This window comes from Procambarus clarkii, chromosome 4 (genome assembly GCF_040958095.1).
Source record: "Procambarus clarkii isolate CNS0578487 chromosome 4, FALCON_Pclarkii_2.0, whole genome shotgun sequence".
In the NCBI taxonomy this organism is placed as follows: Eukaryota; Metazoa; Arthropoda; class Malacostraca; order Decapoda; family Cambaridae; genus Procambarus; species Procambarus clarkii.
The window spans coordinates 44851468-44870902 of record NC_091153.1 but is presented as its reverse complement, the minus strand read 5'-3'; the positions used below and the strand labels follow the sequence as shown (position 1 = coordinate 44870902).

The 19435-nt window shown below is 43.7% G+C and overlaps 1 protein-coding gene across 1 annotated transcript in view; it reads left to right on the top strand.

Moving 5' to 3' along the window:
- Positions 1 to 13533, top strand: part of LOC123749935 (zinc finger matrin-type protein 3) — a 40168-nt gene extending 26635 nt beyond the window's left edge. The window contains exons 8-10 of the mRNA XM_045732073.2: positions 10120 to 10212; positions 11565 to 11669; positions 11900 to 13533. Of these exons, the coding sequence (XP_045588029.1) occupies positions 10120 to 10212; positions 11565 to 11665 (194 nt within the window). The 3' untranslated portion in view covers positions 11666 to 11669; positions 11900 to 13533. The remainder of the gene's footprint in view (positions 1 to 10119; positions 10213 to 11564; positions 11670 to 11899) is intronic.
- Positions 13534 to 19435: the final 5902 nt, after the last annotated feature.

Here is a 19435-nt window from a genome sequence, read left to right as displayed (position 1 = left end):
GGTGGAGGCAGACTGTGTACATGTTCAACTGTAGATATGGTAGAGCCCAGGAGTCACTACACTTGTTGATTGATGGTTGAGAGCCAAGACCAAAGAGCTCAACCTCTGCAAGCACAGCTAGGTGAGTGCACCCTCCATCACCCTACACCCCCCACCAACCTTCACCCTCGCCAACATACTCTCTCCACCACTCAACACAACGCTCCCTCACTTCACCCACACATGACCTTACACTATGCTAACGCCGAGTCACACTAACGTGGCTGAAGATATGATGACCAGACCACACACAGGAAAAGGAAGAGACGACGACGTTTCGGTCCGTCCTGGACCATTAGTCGACTTGATAATGGTTCAGGACAGACCGAAACGTCGTTGTCTCTGCCTTTTCTGCTGTGTGGTTTGGTTATCTTACCTTATGCTCTTCCCCCCTTACCTTATACTCCTCCCCTCTTACCTTATACTCCTCCCCCCTTACCTTATGCTTCTCACAATTTTCTTGTATACGATACCATAAATCCTCACTTTCCCTTCTGTTTTGTCAGCACAATCGCTTCTCACCCACCACCTTCACCATCTCCACCTGATTACAGATTCACGAAGCAGTTACGCAAGTACTTACGAATGTGTACATCTTTCCACAATCTTTGGCGGCTTTGGTTACATTTATTAAACAGTTTACAAGCATGAAAACTTTCCAATCAACTGTTATTATTGTTATAAACAGCTTCCTGGTGCTTCGGAGCTCATTAACTGTTTAATAATTGTAAACAAAGCCGCCAAAGATTGAGAAAAGATGGACAGGTTCGTAAGTGTTTGCGTAACTGCTTCTGGTTACAGAAGGGCAAGGGGAGTGGAGGGAGGATGTTTGGGGGAGGAGAGAGAAAGATGAACTTACACTATATGCGAGAGGGATGGGGGGGGGGGGGTAGAATAGGGATTACCTCACGGGAGACATCTCCCGTCACGCAGGGTGCAGTCGCACCTCCACAGACCTCCACAGATGGTTCAAAAGGGCCACCACATATGGGCTATTCATGCCCATGCCACCTCGTGGCTGGCTTAATCTTTATCAATCAGGGATTACCTGGGTCATACCTGAAGAGTGTTTCGGGAGTTCTTCTATTGCTTCATACCGCAAGATGGTATAGGCTAGAAATGGACAATGAGGGAATGTGTTCGAAGGGGTAGCAAGGATGGGGTGGGGGGGGGGGGTGGATTGACAGGTCTTTCTGGCAAGGTTGAGCAATTTCTCGTGGGCGGGGATCTGGGGCCAGATTCACGAAAGCAGTTACGCAAGCACTTACGAACTTGTCCATCTTTTCTCAATCTCTGGCGGCTTTGTTTACAATTATTAAACAGTTAATGAGCTCCGAAGCACCAGGAGGCTGTTTATAACAATAACAACAGTTGATTGGCAAGTTTTCATGCTTGTAAACTGTTTAATAAATGTAGCCAAAACCGTCAAAGATTGAGGAAAGATGTACACGTTCGTAAGTGCTTGCGTAACTGCTTTCGTGAATCTGGCCTCAGGTTCGTAAGTGCTTGCGTAAGTGCTTCGTGAATCTGGTCCCTGCTTTTTCAAGTTTGTTGATGAAAGCTTTTAACACAGATTCTCGCTTGGGTGGCCTTAACTCCCTCGGATCCCGACAAGGCAACCATTTAGCCTCTCAGGCTGCCTGAGAGTCCTAACCAGTCAGTCTAACTAACCTATCCTAACCAGTCAGTCGACCAGTTCCTGGCTAACTGGCCAACAGCCGGTCCTCAAGCAGCAACTCGTAGCAATTGCAGTCAATTCACAGTCTTTTTAAACCTTCCTTCAACAGCCTCACGTCGTCTCCCCGTTCTGTCTCTCTCTTGGATTCTGTGTGTGTGTGTGTGTGTGTGTGTGTGTGTGTGTGTGTGTGTGTGTGTGTGTGTGTGTGTGTGTGTGTGCTCACCTAGTTGTGCTTGCGGGGGTTGAGCTCTGGCTCTTTGGTCCCGCCTCTCAACCGTCAATCAACTGGTGTACAGGTTCCTGAGCCTATTGGGCTCTATCATATCTACACTTGAAACTGTGTATGGAGTCAGATGAAATGTGTGTGTGTGTGTGTGTGTCGTATGTATGTCGTGTCGTGAGAGAGAGATAGATAGATAGATAGATATAGATAGATCACACTACAGCTGCTACACGACCCTACCTATATTAACACCTTACAGACCAACTTCCCATCATCTCAGTACATGATTCAACACCTTAAAGACCTGTGTGGTATAGCATACCCTTGCCCCGTGAAGCAGATGAGTCCGCCGACTCAATTAGTTCCTGAATAGCATCTTAAGACCTGACCAAAAATATATATTTTCCGATAAAATACATAAATCTTGTGTATTATCCTCTCGGTGTCTCAAGGAGCCGCTGGCAGGAGGAGACGACGTCGTCTTGTAGCTGAAAAAGATCTTTCAGGTGATTATTGTGATTATCTACGTCAGTGAAGGTTCTACTGAGCCGTGACATGTCAATGCCCACCAGGGGCCAGCTTCACGAAGCAGTTACGCAAGCACTTACGAACCTGTTCATCTTTTCTCAATCTTTGGCAGCTTTGTTTACAATTATTAAACAGTTAATGAGCTCCGAAGCACCAGGAGGCTGTTTATAACAATAACAACAGTTGATTGGCAAGTTTTCATGCTTGTAAACTGTTTAATAAATGTAACCAAAGCCGTCAAAGATTGAGGAAAGATGGACACGTTCGTAAGTGCTTGGGTAACTGCTTCGTGAATTTGGCCCCAGGTTCGTAAGTGCTTGGGTAACTGCTTCGTGAATTTGGCCCCAGGTTCGTAAGTGCTTGCGTAACTGCTTCGTGAATTTGGCCCCAGGTTCGTAAGTGCTTGCGTAACTGCTTCGTGAATCTGACGCTCCCAGGGATACTAAGGCTAAAAGGGATACTGAGGTTAAAACATGAGTGAGCGCATGTGAGTAAGGCAGGAATACGTGAGTACTGAATAAGCGCTGCTCGTCCTTGAAACAGCTCGTCCTTACAACAGCTCGTCCTTGAAACAGCTCGTCCTTGAAACAGCTCGTCCTTGAAACAGCTCGTCCTTACAACAGCTCGTCCCTGAAACAGCTCGTCCTTGAAACAGCTCGTCCTTACAACAGCTCGTCCTTGAAACAGCTCGTCCTTGAAACAGCTCGTCCTTACAACAGCTCGTCCTTGAAACAGCTCGTCCTTGAAACAGCTCGTCCTTACAACAGCTCGTCCTTACAACAGCTCGCCCTTGAAACAGCTCGTCCTTGAAACAGCTCGTCCTTGAAACAGCTCGCCCTTGAAACAGCTCGTCCTTGAAACAGCTCGTCCTTGAAACAGCTCGTCCTTGAAACAGATCGCCCTTACAACAGATCGCCCTTGAAACAGCTCGTCCTTGAAACAGCTCGCCCTTGAAACAGCTCGCCCTTGAAACAGCTCGTCCTTGAAACAGCTCGTCCTTGAAACAGCTCGTCCTTGAAACAGCTCGTCCTTACAACAGATCGCCCTTGAAACAGCTCGTCTTAAACAGCTCGTCCTTGAAACAGCTCGCCCTTGAAACAGCTCGTCCTTGAAACAGCTCGTCCTTGAAACAGCTCGTCCTTGAAACAGCTCGTCCTTACAACAGCTCGTCCTTGAAACAGCTCGTCCTTGAAACAGCTCGTCCTTAAAACAGCTCGTCCTTACAACAGCTCGTCCTTGAAACAGCTCGTCCTTGAAACAGCTCGTCCTTACAACAGCTCGTCCTTGAAACAGCTCGTCCTTAAAACAGCTCGTCCTTACAACAGCTCGTCCTTGAAACAGCTCGTCCTTGAAACAGCTCGTCCTTAAAACAGCTCGTCCTTACAACAGCTCGTCCTTGAAACAGCTCGTCCTTGAAACAGCTCGTCCTTGAAACAAAGAATAAATAATCATTAATCCAGCCGCCAACCCCCCCCCCTACCCCCTGATTTGTGGATCCAATTACTGCGTAACATAATAGAAGTAGGATCCCTTGATTGTTTCAAGCGTAGGTTAGACATATATATGAATGAGATTGGGTAGATAAATAGGAGCTGTCTCGTATGAGCCAATAGGCCTTCTGCAGTTACTTGTCAGTCTTATGTTCTTAATTCACGCAGCTTTTCCTCGTAACTCATGCCTCTTAGTTCTGGGACTAGTCTAGTGGCATATCTCTAAAACTTTCTCCAGCTTCGTCTTGTGCTTGACAAGGTACGGGCTCCATGCTGGGGCCGCATACTCCAGGATTGGTCTTACATACGTTATATACAAGGTTCTAAAGGATTCTTTACACAGGTTGCTAAAGGCAGTTCTGATGTTAGCCAACCTCGCATACGCCGCTGATGATATTCTTTTGATGTGTGCTTCAGGAGACAGGATCGGTGTGATATCAACTCCTAGCTGTGTGTGTGTGTACTCACGTAGTTGTACTCACCTAGTTGTGTTTGCGGGGGTTGAGCTCTGGCTCTTTGGTCCCGCCTCTCAACTGTCAATCAACTGGTGTACAGATTCCTGAGCCTACTTAACTCTATCATATCTACATTTAAAACTGTGTATGGAGTCAGCCTCCACCACATCACTGCCTAATGCATTCCACCTGTTAACTACTCTGACACTGAAAAAGTTCTTTCTGTGTGTGTGTGTGTGTGTGTGTGTGTGTATGTGTATGTGTATGTGTATGTGTATGTGTGTGTGTGTGTGTGTGTGTGTGTGTGTGTGTGTGTGTGTGTGTGTGTGTGTGTGTGTGTGTGACGTAGCCCCTTCACACAACACTGGTCAAAGAAGATTGTCTTTGCCTAAGCACTGACTCGTACCTTTTGTTTGTTCGGTATTAACTACGCGGCGCAGGGAAAGGGGTAAGGGGTAGTAGTAGTACCTAGGTGCAGGTCATGTTTGTTTTTCTGCCTTAAAAGTTCCCTTTGAGGGCGCGGGGTTCTACCCCTCCAGCGGGCGCGCGATAATATTGTAAATTTGAAGCAGTACGAGCCCAAAACTCCTGGATTTATAAGAGTGGACAGTTTAGCAAGTTGAACTGCTCACTGATGCAAGAATCGGGGCTCGAACCTGGCTGACCGAAGCGGCAGCGATTACCATATCAATGCCTCCAAAAAAAGGAATATTCCAGAATTCTTGGAACAAGAACAGCGTCATGTTTGAGATAAAATGGTTTCTTTTTGGTGGTGACGGAACGGTTGGGGGTCAGAGATCGTGAGCCGTTTGATGCAGAGGTGAAAAATTTTGACCCTTGTTTGAGAGAGATCGCAAACAAAATGGCGGCCGGGATGAAACAGGTGCCGCTTAGTAAATATGGCGTCGAGTTTGTTCTTTGCATTTGATACAGCGTGTAAACTGAGGGCGGGAGGACAGCCGGCGGCTTCACGGGCAAATGTTTTCCTTATATTTACGTTATCCACCTAACACACCGCCTGCCACTGCTACGACAATCACCCACCTAATCCACCACCACCTGGCACTGCAACAACCTCCCACCTACCCCCACCACCGGCAGGTATAATTGCAGATATCGACATGCAAAACGGGTTCTGGTCACGGGAGACATCTCCCGTCACGCAGGGTGCAGTCGCACCTCCACACATCTCCAGTATCAGCTCTTGATACTGGTGATGGCTCAAAAGGACCACCACTTATGGGCTATTCATGCCCGTGCCACCTTTTTAGGTGGCTTAATCTTCATCAATCAATCGGGTTCTGGTGGCAGACTTGCATTCTGGGGGCTCCCGGAATGGCGGAACCTTTTGGGGTTGACCCGGACGCCACTGGGTCCCTTCCCCCCCCATCTCTTCCCCTCTCTTCCCCTCTCTTTCCCCTCTCTACCCTAAGGGCAAGGCATTTACCAGAAACAAAAGACCAAGACCTGTGAACAGACATAATCCCAACACTGAAAGCTCACCTGAACAGGATAACATCAGCAGCATGTGAAAAGTTAGCAGACACAAGAACGCCATTAAAGAACCTAAACAAGGAGGCTTTCAAGTCCATACACCCTACGTAAGTGAGACCATTACTCGAGTATGCAGCTCCAGCATGGAACCCACACCTTGTGAAGCGTAAACAGAATTTGATTTAGAGACAGATTTAGTCAAGAGGTTTGCAACTAGATAAGCATCAAAAGTGGATATCAGGTTGATAGAACTCCGCCTTACAGCCTTAGAGGAGAGAAGAAGCAGAGGGGGGACATGATCACTACGTACAAGAGCTTGAGGCTGAGTAGATAAAGTGGATACAAGAAGCCTATTTATATTAAAAAGAGGAAGGAAGAGGAGGACATGAGTGGAAAAGATAGACACTTACGTTGACTGAAAGAGATTTAAGGAAGGTCTCGTTCCCAGCCGGTCGGCCGAGCGGACAGCACGCTGGACTTGTGATCCTGTGGTCCCGGGTTCCATCCCGGGTGCCGGCTAGAAACAATGGGCAGAGTTTCTTTCACCCTATGCCCCTGTTACCTAGCAGTAAAATAGGTACCTGTGTGTTAGTCAGCTGTCACGGGCTGCTTCCTGGGGGTGGAAGCCTGGTCGAGGACCGGGCCGCGGGGACACTAAAAGCCCCGAAATCATCTCAAGATAACCTCAAGATAACCTCAAGAATACGGGAGGTGGACCAGTGGAGAACACAGAAGGTGTTTGAAGCCAATTCCACCCATAACTGTTAAGACACAAATATATGACACTGAGACGAGTAATTAGCCAGCCAGGTGGGGACGATAAGGAGGTGAGGGGGCTTATAGTGGTGGACCTCACGACCCTCGTAGTCTCAGATAGATAAGAAAATGAACAAATTTTCTTACCTATCAGAAAAAGATAACAGAAAAACATCGACAGAAAAAGAACAAACTCTACAAGGGCCGTGACGAGGAGTCGAACCTGCGTCCGGGAGGATAGCGCAGTCGATTAAGGCAGCGTCTGGGATGCTCTCGGACGTAGGTTCGAACCCTCGTCACGGCCCTTGTGGAGTTTGTTGGGAGCCGAGGATCAGCACACTAATAGTGGTGGAACACTCTCTCTCCCGCACCCGCACTCAATCTTGTTTTAACTTGGGCGTAGTGTGTGTGTGTGTGTGTGTGTGTGTGTGTGTGTGTGTGTGTGTGTGTATGTGTATGTGTATGTGTATGTGTGTGTGTGTGTGTGTGTGTGTGTGTGTGTGTGTGTGTGTGTGTGTGTGTGTGTGTGTGTGTGTGCGCACGCGCGTGCGTGTACTCAGAAGGTAGAAGAAATGTGTGTGTGTGTGTCCCGGGGGAGGGATAGAGGGTGTATAAGGTATAGCTTGCTGTGTAGTGTGTGGTGTAGTGGCTGGCTATTTCAACATGGGGGACCTCTCCAAATCTTTACGGGCTCACCATAGCCCGTGCTACATGGACACTTCGTTCTGAGTAGCTAAATCTGAAACAACAACTCCAAATCAACGTGATCTCTGTCGTTCAGAGATTAATTGTAGAATTCCTAGCTATTTTTTTAAAGTTTATTTTTTATCACAGACTTGGTCATTAATGAAGTGTTTACCAGGATAAGTATATATTTTCTTCTGTGCTCTATGGACAGACAGAGTTTGGTGTATAAATCTATATTTGTCGAAGAGAGAAACTCTGTCCTCAGCACCAGGACAACGAAGGATAATTTAGCACAGATTTTCACACGAAGTTTAATGCTAACAGTTTAGAACTGCTACAGTTGGAAACTGTAATGTGGAGCAGTGATGGTGTCTCCCACTAGCGAGGGAGCGGCGGCGTGGTAACGACCCTGGACTGGTCCTTCACACACCATGAACACAGGGCGAAGAAGCCTTGATTCTTTTCCACTGTCCACAATTTAGTTTTTGTCCCCCTGTCTCTTCTCCCCCAAGCAGAGTCCCGGGGCTCTTGGGAGGCGTCCTCCACCGCGGCCCTACCCCAGCACCTAATTATGTCTGTCGAGCAGAAGGCGTCGACGAAGAAACCTGGAGCAGGGGGCTCCTGTAACCATTCCCCGCACGTTTTGCCTGGCTCCGCGATAAATAATTCCCCCTCCCTCTTCCCCATCAAGAGTGGTGGTGGCGGCGCTTGCTCCGGGGAAGGAGGGGGAGGAGGGAGGGTTGTCGGGGAGGCGAAGGGTCATCCTTGTAGTCTTTTTCTTTTCCCGCGGAAATCCATTATCAACTGTCCCACCGCCCTCCGAAGTCCAATCTGGGGCGACATGTGCTACGTGTCTGGGGTGTGCCGGGCCCGCGCTGTCAACGTCCCCCCTGACAGTAACACCACCTTATCAGCAGAATACCATAGCATCGCTGTTGGTTCGAGTACCAGAAACACCACAACGCCATCACTCGTTTACAATTATTAAACAGTTAATGAGCTACGAAGCACCAGGAGGCTGTTTATAACAATAACAACAGTTGATTGGGAAGTTTTCATGCTTGTAAACTGTTTAATAAATGTAACCAAAGCCGTCAAAGACTGAGGAAAGATGTACACGTTTGTAAGTACTTGCGTAACTGCTTCGTGAATATGGGTCCAGGTTGTCTTTGGCCTGAAACATGAGACGACTGTTAATAATTCCTTATACGACTTTAGAAATGCTCAAGATTGGATCATAATAATTTTTGAGAGTTCGGTTTAGGAAATGATATGAGATTTTGTGTCCATTTGTAGGGTAGAATACCTTATGCATGGGTCAATTGACAGAGGTTAAATAAATACAGACGAGGAGTCACAGTAACGTGGCTGAAGTATGTTGACCAGACCACACACTAGAAAGTGAAGAGACGACGACGTTTCGATCCGTCCTGGACCATTCTCAAGTCGATTGTGACTTGAGAATGGTCCAGGACGGAGCAAAACGTCGTCGTCCCTTCACCTTCTAGTGTGTGGTCTAGTCAACACTAGACCACACACTAAATGGTGATTAAGACCATCGTTCATTAATCTTAAGGTGTTGAACATTCACCATCCTCACCAGAGGTATTTTATTTTTCTTTACCTAATTATCTTGTTAATTCTAAATGGGTTATAGTAAATTGATCAGTCAGATTTATTGGGGAATATGCTGTCACACTATTAAAGTTTTACTATTAAATCTTTGACGGCTTTGTTTACATTTGGTAAACATTTTACAAGCGCCCCAATCAACTGTTGTTATTGTTATAAACAGCCTCCTGGTGCTTCGGAGCTCATTCATTGTTTAATAATTGTAAACAAAGCCGCCAAAGATTGAGAAAAGATGTACAGGTTCGTAATTACTTGCGTAACTGCTTCGTGAATCTGGCCTCCGGTCTCTAATCGCACATTAGCTTTTCTCATAAATCTAGACACCTCGATAAACTGAACTCTCCAGAAAAACGCGAAAGAAAACGATGAGTGGATCTCTCCATGTCAGCTATACTGGCGCCTTATTCCTCCCTCCGTCTTCCCGCGCTTTCTCTGACGACGTCATCAGCAGCGCTTTTGGCGGGAGATTTTGCGCCATTTTCATTGTTCAGAGCCGCGGAAGGCGCGCGTAAGAGCAATCAGGGCCATCTTTGTGCTCGCCTCCTCACTTGGAAAATCGCCTCCAGTGCCCCTTCCCCCTTACAAAATGGAGAGCGGCCGATGTGACTGGATCAGTTTAGCTGCGTGAGAGGATACAGTATGACCAGACGGTGATGTTTCAGATTTAGCTACTCAGAACGAAGTGTCCATGTAGCACGGGCTATGGTGAGCCCAGACGGTGAGTGTGTGGCCTGTCTTATGCTAGGCGTCGGGTGAAGGGTAAACACTGTTACTAGAAGACCTGGGGCCAGATTCACGAAAGCAGTTACGCAAGCATTCGAACGTGTACATCTTTCCTCAATCTTTGACGGTTTTGGTTACATTTATTAAACAGTTTACAAGCATGAAAACTTCCCAGTCAACTGTTGTTATTGTTATAAACAGCCTCCTGGTGCTTCGGAGCTCATTAACTGTTTAATAATTGTAAACTAAGCTGCCAAAGATTGAGAATAGATGGACAGGTTCGTAAGTGCTTGCGTAACTGCTTCGTGAATCTGGCTGCTGAATCGAATCACCTCATTGCTCCAGATGATTGTCTCATTAACTTTAGTGTTGTTATGAACGTTATTGTAAGCAAATGTATCTCAATTGTCGCAGGTCCAGCAGACAGCATCCTTGCCAGTGTCATCAAAGCGGACGAGGTGAAGAAACCCAAGTCGAACGATCTCTCCATCTACAGGACTCCCTCAGGTACGTGGTCCTTCGTCTGTACTGCCATGACCGATGACAACAATGTGTGTGTTGGGTGCATACACAATGACAATAATCAGGGGCCAGTGCAGACGAGGAGTCACAATAATGTGGCTGAAATATGTTGACCAAAATCGACTTGAGAATGGTCCAGGACGGACCGAAACGTCGTTGTCCCTTCACTTTCTAGTGTGTGGTTTGGTTAGTCAGGGGCCAGATTCACGAAGCAGTTACGCAAGCACTTACGAACCTATCCATCTTTTCTCAATCTTTGGCAGCTTAGTTTACAATTATTAAAAAGTTAATGAGCTCCAAAGCACCAGGAGGCTGTTTATAACAATAACAATAGTTAATTGGCAAGTTTTCGTGCTTGTAAACTGTTTAATAAATGTAACCAAAGCCGTCAAAGATTAAGTAAAGATGTACACGTTCGTAAGTACTTGCGTAACTGCTTCGTGAATCTGGCCCCAGGCGCTTATCTTCCTTCGCCTATCCTTTCTAGTTTGTTTTGTGTTGGTTTTGGGTAGATCTCTGAACCTCAGGGCTCTTCCTGGAGCCTGATTCTGGTCCTGGCTCCTGTAAGGTCCGCATGGGTCTCAGAGCACGATTTGCAAGGCTTGGTTGTGCTTTATTCAAGCTTGGTGCAACTTCTCACCAGGAAAGGACGAGGTGGGGCCCCTGGCCCTTTCCTGGCGACTTTCCTTTCCACCAGGAAAGAACGTTCCATTATATTTAACCCTTCATTTTATAATTAATGGGTTTGTACAGTGTTTAGAAAGGAAAAAATCATCCGCTAAACATGTTATTCAAATTCATTTGAAGAGAAGAGCATTGAATTATTTTATAAATCATTGCATCATTTATAAATCATTATTTTATAAATCATTAAATATTTTATAAATAAATTTATAAAGCATTGAATAATTTTATAAATTATTTTATAAATATTTTATTTGAAAGGGATTATGCACAGTTGGTAATATACATTATAAATGCATAATATCGTGTATGATAAATGAATGGCGTTGTGAAATTTCATTGTAGACCACGTAATTCTACTGCAATCCTCTGAATACATCAGACTTGAGGTCACGGTCATTAATTTAATAATTTTCATATATATTTAAGATGTAGGAAATAACGCTATTATGTTTGCTTGAGGAGGAAATTTATATGTTTATCTCTCAGAATGTTTGGTAATATGTTTATTGTTTGTGATGTGTGTGTATGTATATATTAACACGATGTACTGAACGGGGTGAGAATAGTTTGAGCTACCTCATCCCTTTGTGTGTATTTTACATCAATAAACCTATTTCAATTTCAATTTCAATTTCAATGTTTGCTTGCAGGTAAATACTACTGTTCTCCCTGTGACCTCACCCTAAACTCCGTCAGTCAGTTTGCTCAACACGTAGTGTCCAAGAAACACAAGACAAGGAGGGTCAAATAAACAGGTGAGACAAAACACAGTTTGTGTCAGTCAAGTAACTAGAAAAGCCTCGCTCTGAGAAAGGCCAAATACGCCGAAAACGCGTTTAGCATTCTCTAATTTTTCAATTTTTTTCCTGCATATTTGGATCAGTTTGTTTCTGTGATCGTTGTTTTATATATATGTAAATCTGACATGTCTGGATTTTAGGTTAAGCAAATTTATTACCAAATATCTGATTCCAATGTTCCTCAGGCTATCAGGATATAGGGGCAGTGAGGACACTTGGCACCACTGTGTTTGTTTACAATCTGTGGACGGAGGTCGCTTAGTACACAAGTGGGTCGGGCGCCCTCTTGAGGCGTCACCAGCCGTGGTTCAAGGGGTCTCCTGGTGAGATTACTTTATAGATAACCTTGGATTAAGAAAATAGGTGCTACTCAAAGTCGAGGGATACATATTAGCATATTGTAGTTAATGTTTCAAGAAAATGAGGATTGATGTCCTTAACTTCCCCCTGTGATGCTGCTATGTTGGAATTCATAGATGTCCTAAGAACAAAGATTATTCCGAATTTCACTCTAGTAATGTTTAGGTTAGAATTGTCGTAGGACCTCGACATAAGTCAGTGAAGCTTTAAAACCGGTATATACTGTACTATTGTATAAAAATAAAGCATTTAAAAAAAAGGATAATTTAGACAATGGCAACACCGACAGTATGCTGTTAAGGTGCTCAATAGATGTTGGAGGACCCAGAAAATGTGATAATAGATCTTAACAATTTCTTGACAATAACATTTTATGTTAGACTTGACATTGATAGAGAAATTAATATCTGTTACTTGTAAAAACTGAAGAAAATGCCAAGATTAAGCCACAATAACTTGGATGAAAAAAAAAAACCATCCAATCCGCACATCTGAAAGCATGGAAAATAAGGTCGTTTCGATCCGTCAGTTTTCATTTGTGTGTGTGTTTCGAGTGTGTGAAGGGAGTTTATTTCCAGATAGATTCCATTCGACTTGATTCCACAATCGACTTGTGAATGGTCCAGGACGGACCGAAACGTCGTCGTCCCTTCACCTTCTAGTGTGTGGTCTGGTCAACATAGATTCCATTCACAAGTTTGCAGACACCTGATGCCTGACCTTGTGTGCTCATATTACGAGTTTGTGTTGTTGTTTTTAAGATTGAACACCACTTAAGCTCAAGCTTAACAAATTGATCTGAAATATCATATAATTTTTGTTTGTAATTTGTCATAATATGTAAACAGTAAATATATTTAGATTTACGATGCAAACACCCGTTGTCTGGCGCGAATTTTGAAGAGCTCGGTAATTGGAATCTAAATAAATAAACTGCCTTTGTTGAGTCTATTGTACAATGTGTCTAGGAGCAGCGTCGTTGTCTGGCCAAGCTGACATTCAGCAGCTAAAGCTTGTTACGTTAAGACACAGTACTACAGTAGAGTTGTTACCATGCACAAGATCTTGTCCAAGATGGCTTTAATACTCACTTGCAAGTAAGATGATTTTATGTTGTAGTTTTGTGGAAAAAGTCAAGGATTTGGTGTCCAAAAATGAACATAAAGTAGTCGTATCTCAGCACAATAGTGTATTATCATAACAAATTTAATATTGAATTAGAATGATCTAAGTATGGGTTAAGAATTTGCAATAAGTCTCTTGGAGTATATACAATTCTTAGTTCCTGTGAGAATGTGTATTTATTTATGAGTTGGAGAGTACTCTCACTATGGTATACAATTACACACACAGATCACACTTGCGTGATGCATCAAGTGAACAAATCCACAAGGGCCGTGACGAGGATTCGAACCTGCGTCCGGGAGCATCCCAGACACTGCCTTAATCGACTGAGCTACGACAGGGTTAAAAAGGGTTGAAACCGAAGTTCTACTGAACTTACTGGATCCCGTAGCCTCTCCGAGGCACAAAGGCAGTGTCTGGGATGCTCCCGGACGCAGGTTCGAATCCTCGTCACGGCCCTTGTGGATTTATTCATGGTATACAATTCTTTATTTTTATCATTTTTTTTTACTACACCGGCTATGTAAGTCTGTTCGATTCCTGTAATGTTCCTCTTCTCTACTGAACACTGATAATGTTAATCATTTGAAGCTTTAAAAAGAATTCTTAGCAGTAATGCACTGTATTGTGGATATTTTGTATGACTTTTTTTTTGTAGTCAAAACTGCATTTTCCCGGGTTCAATTCCGGGGCAAGGCAAGACATTTGGAGAACATTTTCTTATACCTGATGGCGCTGTTCACCTAGCAGTAAATAGGTACCTTGGGTTAAGTCACCTGTTGTGGGCTGCATCCTTGGAAAAGTCAGTAGTTAGCTTATGAGAATCTGGTAATGAGATGAAGATGTAAATTCTCTCTATATATATATATGCCTATACTTGCATAAACCACAAGTGAAGATTAACAATCTTTGGACAACACCCACCAGTGGGCCTCGAACCCAGAAAGCACAACTATCTTCCAGTAGCTGCCATAACTAGTACGCCTTAACCCACTACACCATCAGACCCTACAAAAGAAGTAGAGACTTCGAGATATATATACACCTCAAATATCAGAGTGGTTTAAGATGTGCGTTAGGATCTTAAGTGTTAGGTGGTGTAGTAAAAATATGAGTTTTTCTTTACAGCACAATTTTTTTAATTCTTTAAGTCTATGACTTTTAATATACACATATATATATACACACACACAATATTTTGAAAACAAGGAAGCGTAGAAGTGTAGGCTGAATATTTCTGTCCCAAGTCGGGACAGAGGTAGGAGTAAACCACGAAAATCCGGATTATATTTAGACGCAATCCGGATTGGCTGGAAACCCGTATTTCCTAAATGTTTACTTTTATTAAGCTATTTCCCACCAAATTTTTGGGGGACTTTTCTTGTAGCAAGTGAGACAACACGTCCTCCTTAACAACCTATATGGAATATAACCTACTCCCATATAACGTACAGTATATGAACATAAGAACAAAGGTAACTGCAGAAGGCCTAATGGCCCATACGAGGCAGCTCCTATATATAACCCACCCTAGTCCCACTCATATACATGTCTAACCAACGCTTGAAACAATCAAGGAACCCCCCCCCACCACCACCACGAGTATGGTATAATAATTCCAGTGTGGACCTTTTCCGTATCATTGATGGACACGTGGTATTGTACTCACCTAGTTGTGTTTGCGGGGGTTGAGCTCTGGCTCTTTGGTCCCGCCTTTGTCTGCTACTGTACTGGGGATTGTGGAGCAATTCCGTCAAGTCCTGGCCAGCAGGCCAGGGCTTTGGTCAGCTGGCAAGGCTGAGTGGCGGGGAAGGGGGAGCAGGCAGCTGAATGGGGGGCAGACAGGGAGCTCCTCCCCCCCATTTCCCACGCTGACAAGGAGCAATATCTCGTGACCTGACTCCCCCCATCACAGCCTCCAGAGACCTGACTCCCCCCATCACAGCCTCCAGAGACCTGACTCCCCCCATCACAGCCTCCAGAGACCTGACTCCCCCCATCACAGCCTCCAGAGACCTGACTCCCCCCATCACAGCCTCCAGAGACCTGACTCCCCCCATCACAGCCTCCAGAGACCTGACTCCCCCCATCACAGCCTCCAGAGACCTGAGTCCGGTAACCCACACCATCAACAAAACTCAGTTCTGATTTTATTATTGTATTCACTAAATTCCCCCTTTTCATTTTTGTTTTAGATAATTTCGAGTTAATTATAATGTATTTTGCATTCTTGAATAGGTTCGTCAAAATCATTTGTTGCTGTTATCAGGGGGAATAAAATGTTTAGCCAGCCAGCGATACACAACACACAGGCTTTATCTATAAGTTTACATGTCACAAGTCTTTCCCCCCCCCACCACCTCACACTTCCCCCTCACCCCCCATCACCCCCCCCTTCACACACTCACATAGAATGGGGGGCGGGGAAAGGGGTCCGAGCTATGAAGAAAAACTGTAGGGAACTGGACCTCACTACACTGAAGGAAAGAAAGAATAGGCCACACATGATAACGACGTATGAGATACTAAAAAGAATTGACAAAATACATAAAGAAGTAATGTTCACATTAAGGAATTAAGATTAAGGACATCTCTGTCTAACAGAAATGTCAGACAGATCTTTTTCATTCTAAGAGTCGAAAATAAGTAAAACTGACTACTACATATATTTCTCTCTAACACACACACACACACACATTCCCAGGATGGAGCCGATTGTAGCTATCTAACTCCATGATACCTATTTACTGGTAGGGTGAACAGAGGCATTAGACGAAGAAGGTGTCGGAGCTAATTCGATATTCAATTGATACATCGATTCTCTTCGATGCAGTCGCCAACGTTAAGATTGCAAGGTTGCACAACACGAGAGAGAGAGAGAGAGAGAGAGAGAGAGAGAAAGAGAGAAAGAGAGAGAGAGAGAGAGAGAGAGAGAGAGAGAGAGAGGGGAGTGAGAGAGAGAGAGAGAGAGAGAGAGAGAGAGAGAGAGAGAGAGAGAGGGGAGTGAGAGAGAGAGAGAGAGAGAGAGAGAGAGAGAGAGAGAGAGAGAGAGAGAGAGAGAGAGAGAGAGAGAGAGGGGAGTGAGAGAGAGAGAGAGAGAGAGAGAGAGAGAGAGAGAGAGAGAGAGAGAGAGAGAGAGAGAGAGAGAGAGAGAGAGGGGAGAGAGAGAGAGAGAGAGGGGAGAGAGAGAGAGAGAGAGAGAGAGAGAGAGAGAGAGAGAGGGGAGAGAGAGAGAGAGAGAGATGGGAGAGAGAGAGAGAGAGAGAGAGAGAGAGAGAGAGAGAGAGAGAGAGAGAGAGAGAGAGAGAGATAGAGATATTCCTGTACAATTTTAAGTACTGTTTTAAATAACAAAATTGGCCAACTCCCCCAATTTAAATAATGAACACAATACAATTAACCAATTTAAAGATAAGTAATGTAATTATTTGTAAGAACTGCACTATTTTTTTAATTGAATACTAGAGAGGAAAAAATCATAATGTTGGTAGTTCTAAATTTCATTTCTAGTCAAAAGGGATAAAGGAAATAATCCTGTTTCACATTCTAGGTGAACAAATAATCCAAAGAGAATGTTGTACAGATGTTCTGTACCTCTACAGATGTTCTGTACCTCTACAGATGTTCTGTACCTCTACAGATGTTCTGTACCTCTACAGATGTTCTGTACCTCTACAGATGTTCTGTACCTCTACAGATGTTCTGTACCTCTACAGGTGTTCTGTACCTCTACAGATGTTCTGTACCTCTACAGGTGTTCTGTACCTCTACAGATGTTCTGTACCTCTACAGGTGTTCTGTACCTCTACAGATGTTCTGTACCTCTACAGGTGTTCTGTACCTCTACAGGTGTTCTGTACCTCTACAGATGTTCTGTACCTCTACAGGTGTTCTGTACCTCTACAGATGTTCTGTACCTCTACAGATGTTCTGTACCTCTACAGATGTTCTGTACCTCTACAGATGTTCTGTACCTCTACAGATGTTCTGTACCTCTACAGATGTTCTGTACCTCTACAGATGTTCTGTACCTCTACAGATGTTCTGTACCTCTACAGATGTTCTGTACCTCTACAGATGTTCTGTACCTCTACAGGTGTTCTGTACCTCTACAGATGTTCTGTACCTCTACAGATGTTCTGTACCTCTACAGATGTTCTGTACCTCTACAGATGTTCTGTACCTCTACAGGTGTTCTGTACCTCTACAGATGTTCTGTACCTCTACAGATGTTCTGTACCTCTACAGATGTTCTGTACCTCTACAGATGTTCTGTACCTCTACAGATGTTCTGTACCTCTACAGATGTTCTGTACCTCTACAGGTGTTCTGTACCCAGGAAGATTACTGTAATGTTACTTCTAAGTTATGTTGGAAATGTCATTCATTTTCAGGTATTTATAGTTTACTATAACCATGTGATAACTAATTATAATAATAACTTTTGAGTGATCAGTTTTGCTGCAGATAATTCATATTTTAACTCGAGTTAATTTTGACTGTATACTGTATTAACAAGTGTTAATTTGGCTTAATACAAACTTGTGATTCTCTATTGTCTCTGGTGACAGGTTTCTCAGTTACAATTTTGATGTAGTTTTCGTGTATAAAATACACTAGACGCAAAGTGTAATGTCAGAATTGTCTTAGGATTTCTTGGAAGAAAACGGTGGAAATGACAGCATAAACTATCCTAATTTAGTCATTTGAAGTGACAGATTAGAGGTAGTTTAGACAGATAAGATTAGAAGTAGTTTAGACAGATTAGAAGTAGTTTAGACAGATAAGGACGGGTTTAGACGCTGGGGTTGATACTGATATGATTATTTTAGCCATTGACTTTAATGTTTATAGTATAAATATTCCAGTGGTACAAAAATGTCTTTTCCTTTTGGAAATGATAACACTTGAACGGAAAAAAGGGATAAATTGGCAAAAAATAACCTGAAAGCTGCAGAAAAGGTGAAAGTTAGTAAGGCACAAATGCAAGCAATTTACATCTTCCAGATTTGCAACATTTGTAAAAGAAAAGGTAATGTGTTCTTGTCAATCATAGCTGTCAAATACATGAATATGTTTTATTTAATAAATGTGCAAAAGCATTTACTTTAAGGCATACTGAGAAAAAGGACGAAGTTTATATTTTGTTGATTTTGATTTTTGTTGATTTTGTTGGGGCAGCCCTTTTGCCAGGGGGTCTCCTTGCCAGGGAGCTCCCTTGCCAGGGAGTTCCCTTGCCAGGGAGTTCCCTTGCCAGGGAGCACCTTGACATGGAGTACCTTGCCAAGCATCCCCTTTGTCAGGCAGCCCCCTTGCCAGGCAACTAGGGCAGCTCCTTGTTCTGAGAACAATAAATTGTATTCAAAACAGTTCTGTTTCTGATGTTTCATATAAATTAAATTCAATAACTGTGTACAGTGGGCAGACACACACATGGACGTTGTTTGTACCAGATAAACAAGTCACCACGGAGGCAGCACAAACAAATTCCTTAGGTGCAAACATTGCTGAAATCCCCCCCCCCCCAAAAAAAAAAAAAATAATGGAAGATTTTAAGGGTGTATAACAAACATTTAAGAACACCTTAACAAAGATATCAATAAATTTTCTGGATAGACACAGAACTGAGAAACAAATGCACAAGGATACCCTGAAGAATATTAATTAATATATTACTTTTAGTACTGACGAGACCAAAGATATTGTTTAAATATGAATTTATTGTAGGTATTGTCTGAACTCTACACAAAAATACAAGTTTTGAGTGGAAATATGTGAGAACATAGGCCACATGGAAGGTAGAATCCAAAGGCCACATGGAAGGTAGAATCCAAAGGCCACATGGAAGGTAGAATCCAAAGGCCACATGGAAGGTAGAATCCAAAGGCCACATGGAAGGTAGAATCCAAAGGCCACATGGAAGGTAGAATCCAAAGGCCACACGGAAGGTAGAATCCAAAGGCCACATGGAAGGTAGAATCCAAAGGCCACACGGAAGGTAGAATCCAAAGGCCACACGGAAGGTAGAATCCAAAGGCCACATGGAAGGTAGAATCCAAAGGCCACATGGAAGGTAGAATCCAAAGGCCACATGGAAGGTAGAATCCAAAGGCCACATGGAAGGTAGAATCCAAAGATCATGCTGATGCTATTGGTAAAAAATGAATGTTTAAATCAAGTAGATAAGCACAGTGTTTTTCAAAATATATTTCAATGGTGTTTTTTTTGTGTTTATT